Source organism: Tyto alba, unplaced genomic scaffold (genome assembly GCF_018691265.1).
Source record: "Tyto alba isolate M040663 unplaced genomic scaffold, T.alba_DEE_v4.0 Super-Scaffold_27, whole genome shotgun sequence".
NCBI classification, from domain to species: Eukaryota; Metazoa; Chordata; class Aves; order Strigiformes; family Tytonidae; genus Tyto; species Tyto alba.
In genome coordinates, this window is record NW_024881301.1 from 21,287,351 (window position 1) to 21,300,478 (window position 13,128).

General features: G+C 37.4%; 2 protein-coding genes across 12 annotated transcripts in view; one reads left to right on the plus strand and one right to left on the minus strand.

Annotated features, from left to right (window-relative positions):
• Positions 1-3,455, plus strand: part of ZNF236 (zinc finger protein 236) — a 92,538-nt gene extending 89,083 nt beyond the window's left edge. For 7 of the 8 annotated variants that reach the window (XM_042798062.1, XM_042798061.1, XM_042798056.1 and 4 more), the window contains 2 exons: positions 1,094-1,270; positions 1,709-3,455. In XM_042798062.1, the coding sequence (XP_042653996.1) occupies positions 1,094-1,270; positions 1,709-1,833 (302 nt within the window). In that variant the 3' untranslated portion in view covers positions 1,834-3,455. Of the gene's footprint in view, positions 1-1,093; positions 1,271-1,708 lie in introns of those variants that run through there. The other variant, XR_006165779.1, reaches the window with a different exon arrangement.
• Positions 3,456-6,501: 3,046 nt separating this feature from the next.
• The window catches only part of LOC104358255 (myelin basic protein), a 91,229-nt gene continuing 84,602 nt past the window's right edge, over positions 6,502-13,128 (minus strand). For 3 of the 4 annotated variants that reach the window (XM_032991329.2, XM_032991331.2, XM_032991332.2), the window contains 5 exons: positions 13,013-13,120; positions 12,488-12,523; positions 11,875-11,907; positions 10,774-10,899; positions 6,502-8,305 (listed from right to left, as the gene is read on the minus strand). In XM_032991329.2, the coding sequence (XP_032847220.1) occupies positions 8,249-8,305; positions 10,774-10,899; positions 11,875-11,907; positions 12,488-12,523; positions 13,013-13,120 (360 nt within the window). In that variant the 3' untranslated portion in view covers positions 6,502-8,248. The remainder of the gene's footprint in view (positions 8,306-10,773; positions 10,900-11,874; positions 11,908-12,487; positions 12,524-13,012; positions 13,121-13,128) is intronic. The other variant, XM_032991330.2, reaches the window with a different exon arrangement.

Genomic DNA, 13,128 nt, shown 5'->3' on the forward strand with positions numbered 1-13,128 from the left:
TGGAATGACTTGTAATTGACTCCGTAAATCCTCAGATATTTTTGGGTTTCTTTTACGAGTGTGCTTATGTGCTAGGAATGCCCCCAAACAATCCTTGTTAAATTCATTTTTATATTTCTGTTGTCTGACGTTGAAACAGCAAGTCAATCCACATGACAGTCATTCTTTCAGAAGAGAATGTTCTTTGAAAAAATCCCTTAGGACAAAAAGAGTGAAAATGTGCTGCACAGACCTTTTTAGATGGGTGCTCTTACATAAACGATGATAGGAGAGGCTAATATAAGTCTAAACTGATTTTCTTTCCTAAAGGAATCAGCCCTTTAAGGAAAACTGTGGAAAAGTATTTATACTCCTGCTTGTGCTTTATTGTGCTAATAACAAAGTGTATTTGTAAGTTCAGAAAGTGTTTTTAGTAGTCCTTAATTACACACAGCAACGTGTGTTCTGTTGATGTCGGAGGGTTGCAGTGTTGAGTGTTGAAGCAAAAGTCTGGTTTTGCAAAGTAGGTATTTTAGAATTTTAAAATATTTTTATAATTAATATGTTCTTGAGATTGTATTTAGAAATTAATTGTATTCTGGCATATTTGGAACAATATGCCTGCTTTGGTAAGATAAGAGAATCACTAGTAGCTATTGGCATGGGAGGCCACAGGTCGCATGTAAGAATTACCAGAACTTTTTTCAACACATTTGACTTGCTAGTTTCCTACAGACATCAGCTTTGTTAATTCTAGGATTTTGCTTTATTTACATTATTCTAAATGACGTAAAAGGTGGTGATTCCCTTGAGTACAGAAAAGTCAAACTAGTAAACTGATTTTTTGCACCTCTATTAAATAATTTGCTTAGATAATAAATTGGATAGGAAAGATAACAATACAGGTGGCTTATGACTTATGTAAATATTGTGGCATTTAATTTGGAATGTTTTGATGATGATATGGAGCCATAGCAGTGTTTTGAGAAAGTCTCAAGGAAAAAGATCATGTCTACCTAATTTCTAGGTCATCTTTTTTTATTTTTACTGAAGTTGGAGCTGTATTTTTATGTTGAAATGATAAATTATTAAATCATTTTTTCTCTTTTATAAGGGGAACGGCCATTTCAGTGTACACTATGTGAAAAGGCTTTTAACCAGAAGAGTGCTCTTCAAGTCCACATGAAAAAGCACACAGGAGAGAGGCCTTATAAATGCGATTACTGTGCAATGGGATTCACACAGAAAAGCAATATGAAACTGCATATGAAACGGGCTCATGGTTACACTGGTATGTAGCATAATGACGGTAATGGCAAGTGCAGGAAGCCATATGCTTTGCTAGGAAAGCACAAAACACTTCCCTTAAATTATTGAGGAATTAGGCACTAATAGCCAAAGACCGGAGTTGATGAGCTAGTAGTTGCACACGCAACCCAAAAAGCAGGCTGAAATAGGGATTGGTTACTGCTTATGGTTCCTTGTTTTTTATGTGGAGTTCTGTAGTACAGAAGTAGAAAGTTCAAAAGCTATTAAAGGAAAACAGTTGATTATATTAGATATTTTTTTTCAATTTTTCAAAGAGTGTCCAATGAATTTACAGAATCTGAAGTAGTTGTATAATACCTTTCCCAGTATGATTCCTTTATTCCCAAGTGCTATATTTGCATTTTTTTTACACTGTACATCGAATCATACTCATTTGTCTGTTTCTCTTACACTTTGGTAGGTCCCGTACAAGAGCCTGCTAGTCATCAAGAACAAGAAGGAGAAGATATTAGTCGTGCTCTGAATTTAGAAGAAGTACAAGAATCTTCAAATGAATGGCAAAGTATAGGCAGTGTTTTTCGATGACACCTTAAAATTGGAAAACTAAAAACATTTCTGGGACTCAAATTTCTCAAAACAAGTTTTCAGAAAAGTAAAAGAAAAGTAAAAGCTTCAAGCATTGAAAATACTAACAATAGAATAATATATTATAGTTTTTTTAATTATTTACAAAAAATACCTAAAAGAATCCTTCTTTTTTTAAGCTCGTAGAAGAATATTGGGAAAACATCATTTAATGTGTGCTAAGTTGTCTGTGAATCAGCGAACTCAGGTAATACTGTATACAGTTTCATCTTCTAATTCACAGCCAGTATATCTATTTGAAAAATAAACTGGAACTTTATATCAGAATAGAATGATTCCCATTTTTAAAGGAGGTGTAGAATGACTTTGTGGGAAAACCGTGAAACTGTCGGTCAGCTTTCTTTTTTATGTGTTTGAAGAAATGATTGAGGTTGGAAACAAAATGTTACAGAGTAGAAGCATGCAGTATGAGATAGTTTTCTTTCGGGTTTTTTTACAAGGCACGGGAAAACTCTGTATTTCCGTTTTAAGCTTTTTTTCATACACTGAGAATTTGTTGCAAAACATAAAATGCCATGAATTTACGGCTTTCTTGAGTTAAACTCTTGAGAGGGAGCATGTTCATTTCCATTCCAACCACAGAGGCAGTTAGTTGTTATTTTTTACATTAAAAGTCTGAGGTTTTAAACTCAGCAATAATTATTTAAAGAGAATCCAAACTAGAAGAGGTTCCAATGAAAGCCTCTTCTTGTACGTTTGCTGTAATGGATCAGCAGGTACATATCTCAGTATCTGTGGAAAACACAGCCATATACTAAATCTGAGAAGTAAACATACAATGTTGTGTTAACAGTGAGAAAGTTAGATGCACACTAGGTCACCTATATTATACAATATTCCCCAGTTCTGTAAACAGTTATAATTTCAAATCTGTAAATTCCTCATTATTTTCTTTGTGAATTTTGGAAATATGTTACTTTCATTTGTTGTTGTTTGTCATTGTTTCAGCAAAACTACCTAGTTGACTAAGTAATGCTTTGAAAGGTGCCACTTTTTAAGTATATTCATAACAAAGAAACACTGGAGTAAACATAGTCATTGTTTAGACATTCCAAAGACAGAAGCTCTTTTCTTATTTTTACCTTGTTCTTTTGAATTTTATTTATATGTTACATATATATAGATATATATATATGTGTGCTTGTATGTATATATATATTTAAAGTTATATGAGCCTCTGTGTGGCTGATCAGTATATTTTGTAAATACTAATCCCAGTTGCAGGAAGTTCATCTTTTCAGTTTGCCGCAAGTACTTCTAGATCAGTGGTGAATTTGTTGTACTATAATACAGAGCTGGATTTTAATTTACCTTCTGAAAGATAATTGCTCTTGGATCCAAAAAGACGTTTTCTGTAAATATTGTCTATACTTTGTCTATGATACAAACTAGTTATTTCAGATTGCTGAAGCAAGAAATCACTGTTGGTTTTGATAGGGCATCTCTTAATTCTTTTGTTAACTCTTTGGCATATGTATATAAGTAATATAGTTGGTGACATGAAAATAACACTTTTGTTATGTGGAATATTTAATTCAAAAACATGTTAAATAATATTACTTTTTTCCAAAATCTGTTTCCTGTATTTTTTAAAGCATTTGATTCTGGATTCTAGGAAGTTCTAAAAACTCCATTTACCAGAAGTGCGTGTCTCAATATTATATGTAAATAGTGCATGTGAAGTTCTTCCAGCAGTGCCTGCCTTCTAGACAGCCTATTAACTGTTTCAGCTGTTTAAGAAAGACGTTATATTTTACAGTTGTCTGAAGGCATTCTGGCCCCATGGCATAGCACCCTGATTATCTGTAATAATACAGTAAAACATGCTGTGTTGGACGTACAATGTATAAAACCTTTTTCCCTGTTTTTTCAGAGAATACTGTATAAATGCACAGCAAAGCTTGGAGTTGATCTGCTGTGTAGGGGCGACCCTTTCCAGAGGTTGCCAAATCCGGTTTGACAGAAGGTGATTTACAGCTGGCCACATTCAGGCGCAAATCCATCCTTCATAATGGGAACATGATTCCTGAATGCTCAAAAGCATTCGGTCTGCTCTAGCTGTGATGGCTTTGCCAGCAAGTGAAAATTGGCAGTGGTTGATACTTGGTGAGCATGTGCCAAAAGCAGATCTCATGAGTAAAAAGATCTTAAATGGTCACATTAATCTGTGCTAAAGGGTGTTATGTCTTGATTAGGGGCAATGAGTGTGTGTTGTAAGTCTTGGAAGTGTAAAATAAGCAGTGTGAGTTATAGAGTCAGTTGACATTTTTACTGGTTTAAGTTTCCTACTCCTCCAGCACTTGGAGTCTGGTCACTTAGAGTAACTAGACATTTAGAAAACTTGTTTGCAGCAGGGTATTTGATTTGCTTTCCTGCATCCTCCTTCTCCATGAACTTCAAGAATTCACTCTTTGAGTATCCTGACACAGGTTTTCATAGCCCAGGTTCCTGGGTAAGATTGAGTTGGAGGTTTTCAGGGCAGTGTATCTGTTGATGTTCAGTACAAATACAGACACTGTAACCAATATGTTAATACTTTCAAAAGCAATATTGAAGTAGATGCTTTTTTTCAGGAAGTAGAAAGAACACTTGTTCTAAGTTGGAGAGACATGGATTTGATGGATGGACCACTCGGTGGATAAGGAATTGGCTGGATGGTTGCACTCAAGGAGTTGTGGTCAATGGCTCAATGTCCAAGTGGAGAGCAGTGATGAGCGGCGTTCCTCAGGGGTTGGTGCTGAGACTGGAGCTGTTTAACATCTTTGTTGGTGACATGGCCAGTGGGATCGAGTGCACCCTCAGCAATTTGCTGATGACACCAAGCTGTGTGGTGTGGTCTATATGCTGGAGGGCAGGGATGGCATCCAGAGGGACCTGGACAGGCGTGAGAGAGGGGTCTGTGCAAACCTCATGAAGTTCAACAAGGCCAAGTGCAAGGTCCTGCTCGTGGGTTGGGGAAATCCCAAGTACAAATACAGGCTGGGCAAGGAGTAGATTGAGAGCAGCCCTGCGGAGAAGGACTTGGGGGTATCAGTGGATGGAAAACTGACTGTGAGCCAGCAATGTGCACTCACAGCCCAGAAAGCCAGCTGTGTCCAGGGCTGCATCCAGAGCAGTGTGGCCAGCAGGTCGAGGGAGGGGATTCTCCCCCTCTGCTCTGCTCTTGTGAGACTCCACCTGCAGTCTTGTGTCCAGCTCTGGTGTCTCCAATATAAGAATGACATGGCCCTGCTCGAGTGAGTCCAGAGGAGGCCACAAAGATGACTGAGGGGGCTGGAGCAGCTCCCCTGTGAGGCCAGGCTGAGAGAATGGGGGTTGTTCAGCCTGGAGAAGAGAAGGCTCCGGGGAGACCTTCTAGCAGCCTTCCAGTACTTAAAGGAGGCCGACAGGAAAGATGGGGAGGGACTCTATCAGGAGATGTAGTGATAGGACAATGGGTAATGGTTTTAAACTGGAAGAGGGTAGGTTTAGATTAGATGTAAAGAAGAAATTCTTTCCTGTGCGGGTGGTGAGGCCCTGGCCCAGGGTGCCCAGAGCAGCTGTGGCTGCCCCCTCCCTGGAAGGGTTCAAGGCCAGGTTGGACGGGGCTGGGAGCACCCTGGGCTGGGGGAAGGGGGCCCTGCCTGTAGCAGGGGGGTTGGACTAAATGGTCTTTAAGATCCCTTCCAACCCAAACCATTCTGTGAAGTCCATGAAATGAAGCATCACGTTGCACAGTGGGTAAATAAAAAGTGCTTAGGAATGCCTTTTCTTTCTGGCTTGATGCAGTAGTAGGCTTATGTTAGCCTCAGGCTTTTTGCTTTGTGTCTGCTCAAGTATATCTTTTGGTTTATGTCCATTCCTTCAGTACCAGAAATTACACACTCTTAGTACTGGTTGTGCATTCTGATTTCAGGAAAAATCTTTTGCTTACAAGTCAAATAGCCACTTAAACTAATGGTTTTCAGCAAAACTACAAGTAATTAAAAGAATAAATTTCGATCTAAGTTTTAATCTCTTCCAAGAGACTTTTGTTGGTAAAATAATACTTTAAAGTATTGTACCTTTTCTTCTATAGGAAGTAAATCCAAAAAAGCTACTTCCAGCCTTTGGAAAAGATGACTGGGGGGAAAGCAGAACAATGAAGGCAAGAAAGAAGCTTTGGATAAGTTCTGTAGTTCTACAGTGCAATACTTTGAAAGATGTATTCATCTTTTTTTTTTTTTTTTTAACCTGAAATATTCTTTCCCATTTTTGAAGGCTGCTTTAAAAAACAACTTGATTTTCACATACCCTGTTCAAAGAAGAAACTGCGTGCTATAGTTGTTTAAGAAGAGTGGGATTTCATTGCCTGTACACAGGCATTTTATGCCCTGCAATATCCCCCTCGCCTTTAGTTGCCATTTCACAAAGGCACTGGCCTCCCATAAAGCCTGTGTCATATTGTCAGCCTCGTGGGCTGTGCTGTCACCAGCAATGTCACTAGAAGCCTGTGTGCAGGCAACTGGGTCCTGGGTCCCATGGTGTTTTCTAGTACCTGAACATTATTCATAGATTGTGGAAAAAAACAAGCCCACGGAACTTCAAAGATACGATCTTCTCTGTTGTAAGAGACAAAACTGGTCCAAGTTTCATTTCAAGTTGATTACTTTATTTCAATAATGAATATTTTTAAAAGCTGTGTTTCTATAAGAACAATACATATTCAAATTAAAACAACTATTATGTTGCAGAGTACACATCTGAATGAAGCTACAATAGAAAAATACACATGGCAACCAATGTAGGTAGTAGAAGATGTAATACGTGTGTGTATACTTAATGATTTTGGTGGCTTTGTTTTCTTTAGTCTCTATGTATTTTCTATCCTCTCCTCATCTTTTATTGCTTCATATTAATGGACACTGATTTAAACTTACAATAATAGATTTAGACGTGAAATGCAATTAACAAACATATTTATAGGTAACTTTTACTGGGCATTTATTAGGAATGAATTTTCAACCTGGGAAGCATTAACTGTAGTCTACAATGCATAGACTAAAACTATAAAAATAAAATAATTAATCAGACACTTAGGTGACAGCTTGAAGAAATGGTAAGTTTAAGTAATAAACCAGTGCAATTCAGAAGAGCCTTTTATTTCACTGAGTATGGTTGGAAATACCATTGCCACACATTCATTTTAGTAATCTGTGAACAATTAATACCTAAATCTAATTCAGCTATAATTTATTTCTATAAGGCAACTACAGTACAACAGTTAAATGTTCACAGTAGTTTACTATGAGTTTGCTTTGGTGCACTGCCCTTAATAGGCGTCCAGATGTTACTCAGGCAAAAGATGAGCCGATCGAATATAACACTGCTGCAATACCTAGAGAAAGATTTGAAATTCTCAACGCGAGATGTGCAGGACTATCTGAGATACCAGTACTGAAGGGCTCTCTGTCAGAAATTAGACTTGTTTGTTTATTTAGTTATTTATTTATTGTACTGCAAAGTTAACACTGTTGCAGCAGAGTTTGTGTGAAGCACCGGTGACGTCCAGTGGTCACTTGTGCAATCTTAGATGTTTCTTCTCTGGGAATATCCCTTGTTTCTTAACATTAGTCTAACTCAAATTTGAAATCCTCTTTCTCTCCCTCATCTGCTCTTAATTCTAATGGTTTGGATGCAATGAGCAATTCATGGTATGGAAAGAAATTCCTAATTACTGTTGCTCCGCATCGAATTGATTCTACAACATCTGCCCCCTCCCACGTTTCACATACCTTGAACTCCCAATGTTTGGTAAACCTTTCCATGACTGCCTAATCCTGTTATGAAAATAAATTATTCTGTGAGTGAGAGAAGGAAGATTAAAACCAAAAAAAAAAAAAAAAAACAAATCAAAATGGATAAACAGTCCTTACAACTTCTGCACAGGTTGGGTTTTTCTTTTTTTTTTTAACAGCAGTGTCTCAGAGATTCATTAACAGCAGTGCTCAATATCCAAGACATTAGCTCTTTATTTGTAATTCTGATGTTCACTAAAACGAAACCAGAAGACTTGAGCTCAGATTAGGTGCTTGGGCGAAATAATGAAGTCCAGCATGCAGTTAGGGCATCCTGAAGAAGAATGAGTAAAGTCAGAGATCTTGTTACTTCACATAAAATAAGGAAAACGTCTAGTAAAGCTACTTTTTGTGTTCCTTTCATTCAACTGTTGGTCAGGGATTGCCAATAGAAGTTTGTATAATCTACTGCATGCAAAACCTAATTGGCATTAAGTAATGGATTGCATCTATCTAGGTAATTGTTGCAGTTGTTATTAATTTTAAGGCAGTTACATTATGAAGCAGAGTACATGATCCTTGGATGGCATCTTAGAGCTTCAGCGCCTAGCAACTGGTGAACCAGACCGCGATCCAGGTCGGGACCCAGAGCCTCCCTGTGGAGGGAAGAACAGAGTTAAGTTAATTAAAAGGTACTGCATATTTGGGGCTATAAATTGAAAAACATCAGTCTGTAGTACCACAGAATTTTAAATATTATCTAATGAAAATGTCTTGCAGCGGTCTCTAGTATATTGCTGAATATCAGTAGAATTTTCACTTCAAAGAGATGATTGCTTTTCATATATTTTCACATGGGATTAATTTACTCATTAAATCTCTCATACAGGGCTAGGCAATCTCTCATGAATTATTTGTAGGTGCATGTTCTTATACAGGCCTTCCTAATGAAAGCAATTTATGTACTTGTACACCCTGGAAATTTTCATTTTTATGTCTACCCTGAACTGTTTGTGTACTTTAAAACAAGGAAAAAAAAAAAAGGAACATGAAAACCAAAAAAAATGCAGACCTTCCATACCCGCTGTAATAGTCTCACAGCTGAAAGAACTGAAATGTAATCATTTTATTCTGTCATGTTTATTGAGGTAAATTGTTAATGTAGTTATATCAACACCAGTCGTGTGGAAAGCTCAGATGCAAATACAGGAAAAAACTAAGAAAAGGGTTGAAACCTGGGCTATTTTTACAAATAATAAGAAAACATCAAACTAGGGGAAAAAAAAAAACATTATGACAATTCATAAATCTGCAGTTGATAAAAGCCCTACAGCAGTTTTATAGCAAAGATGATCCAAGCTGAAATTTTTGGAATTTAAGCTTAAGCTAACTGGGTACCTTTTCCTGAGGCTTTAGTAACTTTCTAGGCAAACCTTGAACAATACACTAAGGCCACAAATCTGAGATAGTGTGATAGTTGTTACTGCAATAAGTTGATGACTGAACTGTTTACTTTTTTAAAAAAAAGCTATGTGTTTATTTATATTCTTCTTCTCATCTTTCAGTGTTCCCTCCTTAGTTTTATTGCGCTGTTTCAAGGAAAATTTAGTGTAATCCCTTAGGTAATTGGCTTCTTTCTTTCAAAGTGTAAAAGACTGTTAAACTATACAAAGAAATATTTATTAATGCCTTCTGCTATAATTAGTGGGTCTAAATCAAATGGGCCCGAATAAAACTCTGAGTTCCAAAAGTTACAATGGCTTGGAAAGCCTATGTAAAAAGTAGAGCTGGTATACGTATACCATCATATATATATAAATGCAAGCTAAAATAGTTGTGAAGTTTATGTAAAAAATAGAATGTTAAATTTTGGGAGAGATTATTATTGAATATTTTCAGATGTTCAAAAAAAATTTTACAAATAATATCAGTGTATAGCCATGGTATTCTTGATGCACCTGAACTCCACTAAAAAGCTAGACGTGCACAAGGTGAAAATTAGACTTAATAGGTAAATGTCTGATTTTCACCTGGGCCTCTGAAGAGCTCATTCCTTTTCTTAAATTGCAACATAGGAATTCTTACTACCTCCTTAAAGTTTTAAAGCTGTCACTTGGTGCTGCATGTTTTAAAAACAGCTCTACAATGAAAGGTACATATCCTAAACAGTGTAAGAGACAAAAATGTATTTTTGCTACAGGTGAAGGTGCTACCGTGTCTCCTGTTACAGAGAAGAGTCGTAAGAGTCTGAGATGATCAGCTTTGCTAATGGGATCTCAGACCTTCTGTCTTGAAGTTAAGATTACTGCTGATTGCAGTCATCATGTGCAAATAGTATACTAGGTGATTTGTTACAGGTGAATCCTTCACTACCTTTGAGGTAAAATACAGTCTTGGTTAAAGTAGCTGCCAGTGGATATGACGTGCTTTTCACCTGACATAGAATGTGAAAAATCCTCACGACCGATGTTTTTTTCCTGTTCTTTTTTCATTTATTAGCTGTGTTGGTGGGGCTGTGCCGTGACTCGAAATGGTGAACTGAACCAGATGATTAAAAATAATCTGATCAAATGTTTGTTTTTCATATGACACAGTTTTCTAATTTGCCCTACTATGTGGTGTTGCAACTCACTGTACTGACATATTGTAGGAGTTCTCCCACCTGGGGTGGGAACAAGCAGGGACTCTTCAGGTTGTTACGGCATGTCAACTGAATACATGTCCCACACCGCCCTGTTGTGCTACCATTCTGCAGCTTGTCAGTTTGCTTTCAGTTTCAATATTCTAAATAATGTAGCAGCAGCAGCAAGCTGTGTCACCTCATTCATATTCTGTGTTCCAGGTCATTTGTGAGTTCAGTAACAAAACAGATCCTGGTGTGGGGCTTCGTGGACTTACCTTCTTTCCTGATGGTGACTGACTGTGTATTTTTACCTTTGTTTCCTACCATGTAAGTATTTACTAGGCCATGAGATAACCTTCTGTTTTATCCATGTAAATCTAGTTCCTTCAGAAGCTTTAAGGAAATGTGGTTGTTTCAAACATGGCAGGTTCTGGAGAGGTTTGGCTTCTTTTTCCTGAACTCAATTTTTTGCACTTAGAGTTAAGTTCAATTGTACTTTACCAGTTTAAAGATTTTGGAAAGAGTGCCCTGGCCCTCATGATAGGATCCCTTATGTCCCTTGTGAGTAGATTTATGCTCATAGAATTTTCCGCTTCCTCCATATCCTGGCTTGTGTCCTTCACCACCCTGCAAAGAAAAATTTTCATACGTATTGCAAATTACCACATTCACGTTATCATATGCACATTGTAATCTTTGTTTGTGATCACTGAAATATAATACTCAAATGAGAAACGTAGAGATGTTGGAATAAAATGATCTTTTATGAAATAAAGGATGAAGGAAAATGTGAGGAAATGATCTGAATATACTCAAATCTGAGGGAAGCACCAATCTGTAAAAGACGAATTAATAATAAAAAATTGGGTACTCAGAAGGTGAACCTGTGAGACAAAACTTAAAAAGTTTCAATTTCATGAGTTCTAAGATGTCAAACACATCAACTAATTTGTGTTCTTCTGATAGTAAAAGAAATGCTTAATGGCTTGAAGGCTTTAATATTTTGTCTTGAATTTTAAGTGATTTACATGTCCATCTCTTTTAAAATCAAACCTGTGGTAGAGAAGTAGAATTTAATTAGTTGTGAGATACTGCGGGAAGAACTTGTCTAATAACTGTTTAGGCAGATCACTTCTTACTGAAAGGGGTTCCAAGGAGAGGTGGGACAAAATAGTTGAATTAGTGACAGTGTTAGCTTTGCAGACTTTACTGTATAAGAGCAATTGGAACTGTGGAATAAGTGCCCATCTCAACCTTCCCTCCCATTTTTGTCCCTCTCAGGAAAATAAAAATGCAGATGAGTCTTCCAGGAGTCTTTAAGGGAAGAGAGCTTTGCCATGCAGTGGATTTTGCTCCCTTTGTGCTAAAGCAAAAGAAATTATTGCTGCAAGGCTGTCAGGTTGCTGGATAAGAGCAAGCAACAAAAGTACCACCTTAAAGTGCTGTGGGAGGAGGAAGGAAAGTGGAACAGGAGAAGCAAAATAGCAAAATTGAGACAAAAGAAAATTATCACGTTGCTGCAGTAGCTTGAGGCAATGGAGCAAGATATGCTTTGGCCTGGTAAATAAAATGACTGTTACTGAAAGCACATTCATCACCTACCCAGCTAAATCTGGTGAGGGATAATCCTCTTCCCTGTACATGCAAGAAATAGAAATAATGACATGATGATCACTATGGAACATAACATTTTGGTGTACCATACACAGAAGATGATGAAAATGCCACAAAAATAATGAAATACTGGCCAGATAATGAGGCAGGACTTGAGAACAATGATATGTACAGTCATTCCATGAAACAAAAAAGGCAAAATTCTTTATTATAATTACAAGAGCTGACTTCACTACCATGGCTTGTCACTGCTATGTACTTTAGAACCCAGCTGAGCTTAGTTATGTAAGGACAGTTCCTGGTGGGTGAGGCTTGTTTGATAGCATTACTTATTATTGGTTTATTACATAAAGCAATCACAGCATAAATAGAATATAAAATTTCTTGCAAATTGATTTAATTTGCCTTGTGGCGAGTCAGGAAGTGCATGAGGAAGAGAACCATGGCTTTTCTGTCTTACTCTCTTGCTTTAAATATTCCCAGTGATAACTCTAGATTTTTACTTAGTGCCATTAAACAAAATGAATCAGGCTGGCAGTTGAATTGGTATAAATTAGCCAACGAGATCTTGGACATTGCTCGAGCCCCTGAAAACACTTACCTTTGCTTGCATTGGGGGAGGTGTACGGGGTGAGACCTAAAAATCAACACAAAGAAGTTGTAAAACCAGGGCTAAAATAAATGTAGGGAACCATCAAGCCTTTTGCGTATTATCTATGAGTTAGTAGGATTAAATACTTTCTAAGTGCTTGTACCGAGAAGCTCCTTTGCCATCTTAGGCTTTGCCTAGAACACAGTTTTTAAACAGAAAACATTCCTTAATAGAGCCACTGCTGAAGACACAGGGACAAAACCTGTCAGTGGTGAAGCTGTATAATTGTAATGGTTGTTGTTGAAATTTGACTATGCTAATGGTGGGTTCACCTACTTTTATTGTAGCATTTCAGTATTGTTCGTGTTTTCAGGCAAAAGTTACTTTTGTGTTTGAATGGCATGATGAGCTCAATGGCATAGTACAAGTCACAAGGCTCCAAAGAATGGCTGATGATTGGGGAGTATTTGGTTACTGGTGGATCCAAACGAAAGTATTCCGTTTTAGTGCATAGCAAGAAGAGAAAAGACTTACAATGTTCTTGAAGAAGTGGACTACAGGGTTGTCATCACCAGGCCGGCCATGCTGAGATCTCTGGGGGATGGACCCTACGTGGTGGCTAGCCCTGGCTGCATGTATATCCTGAAAAG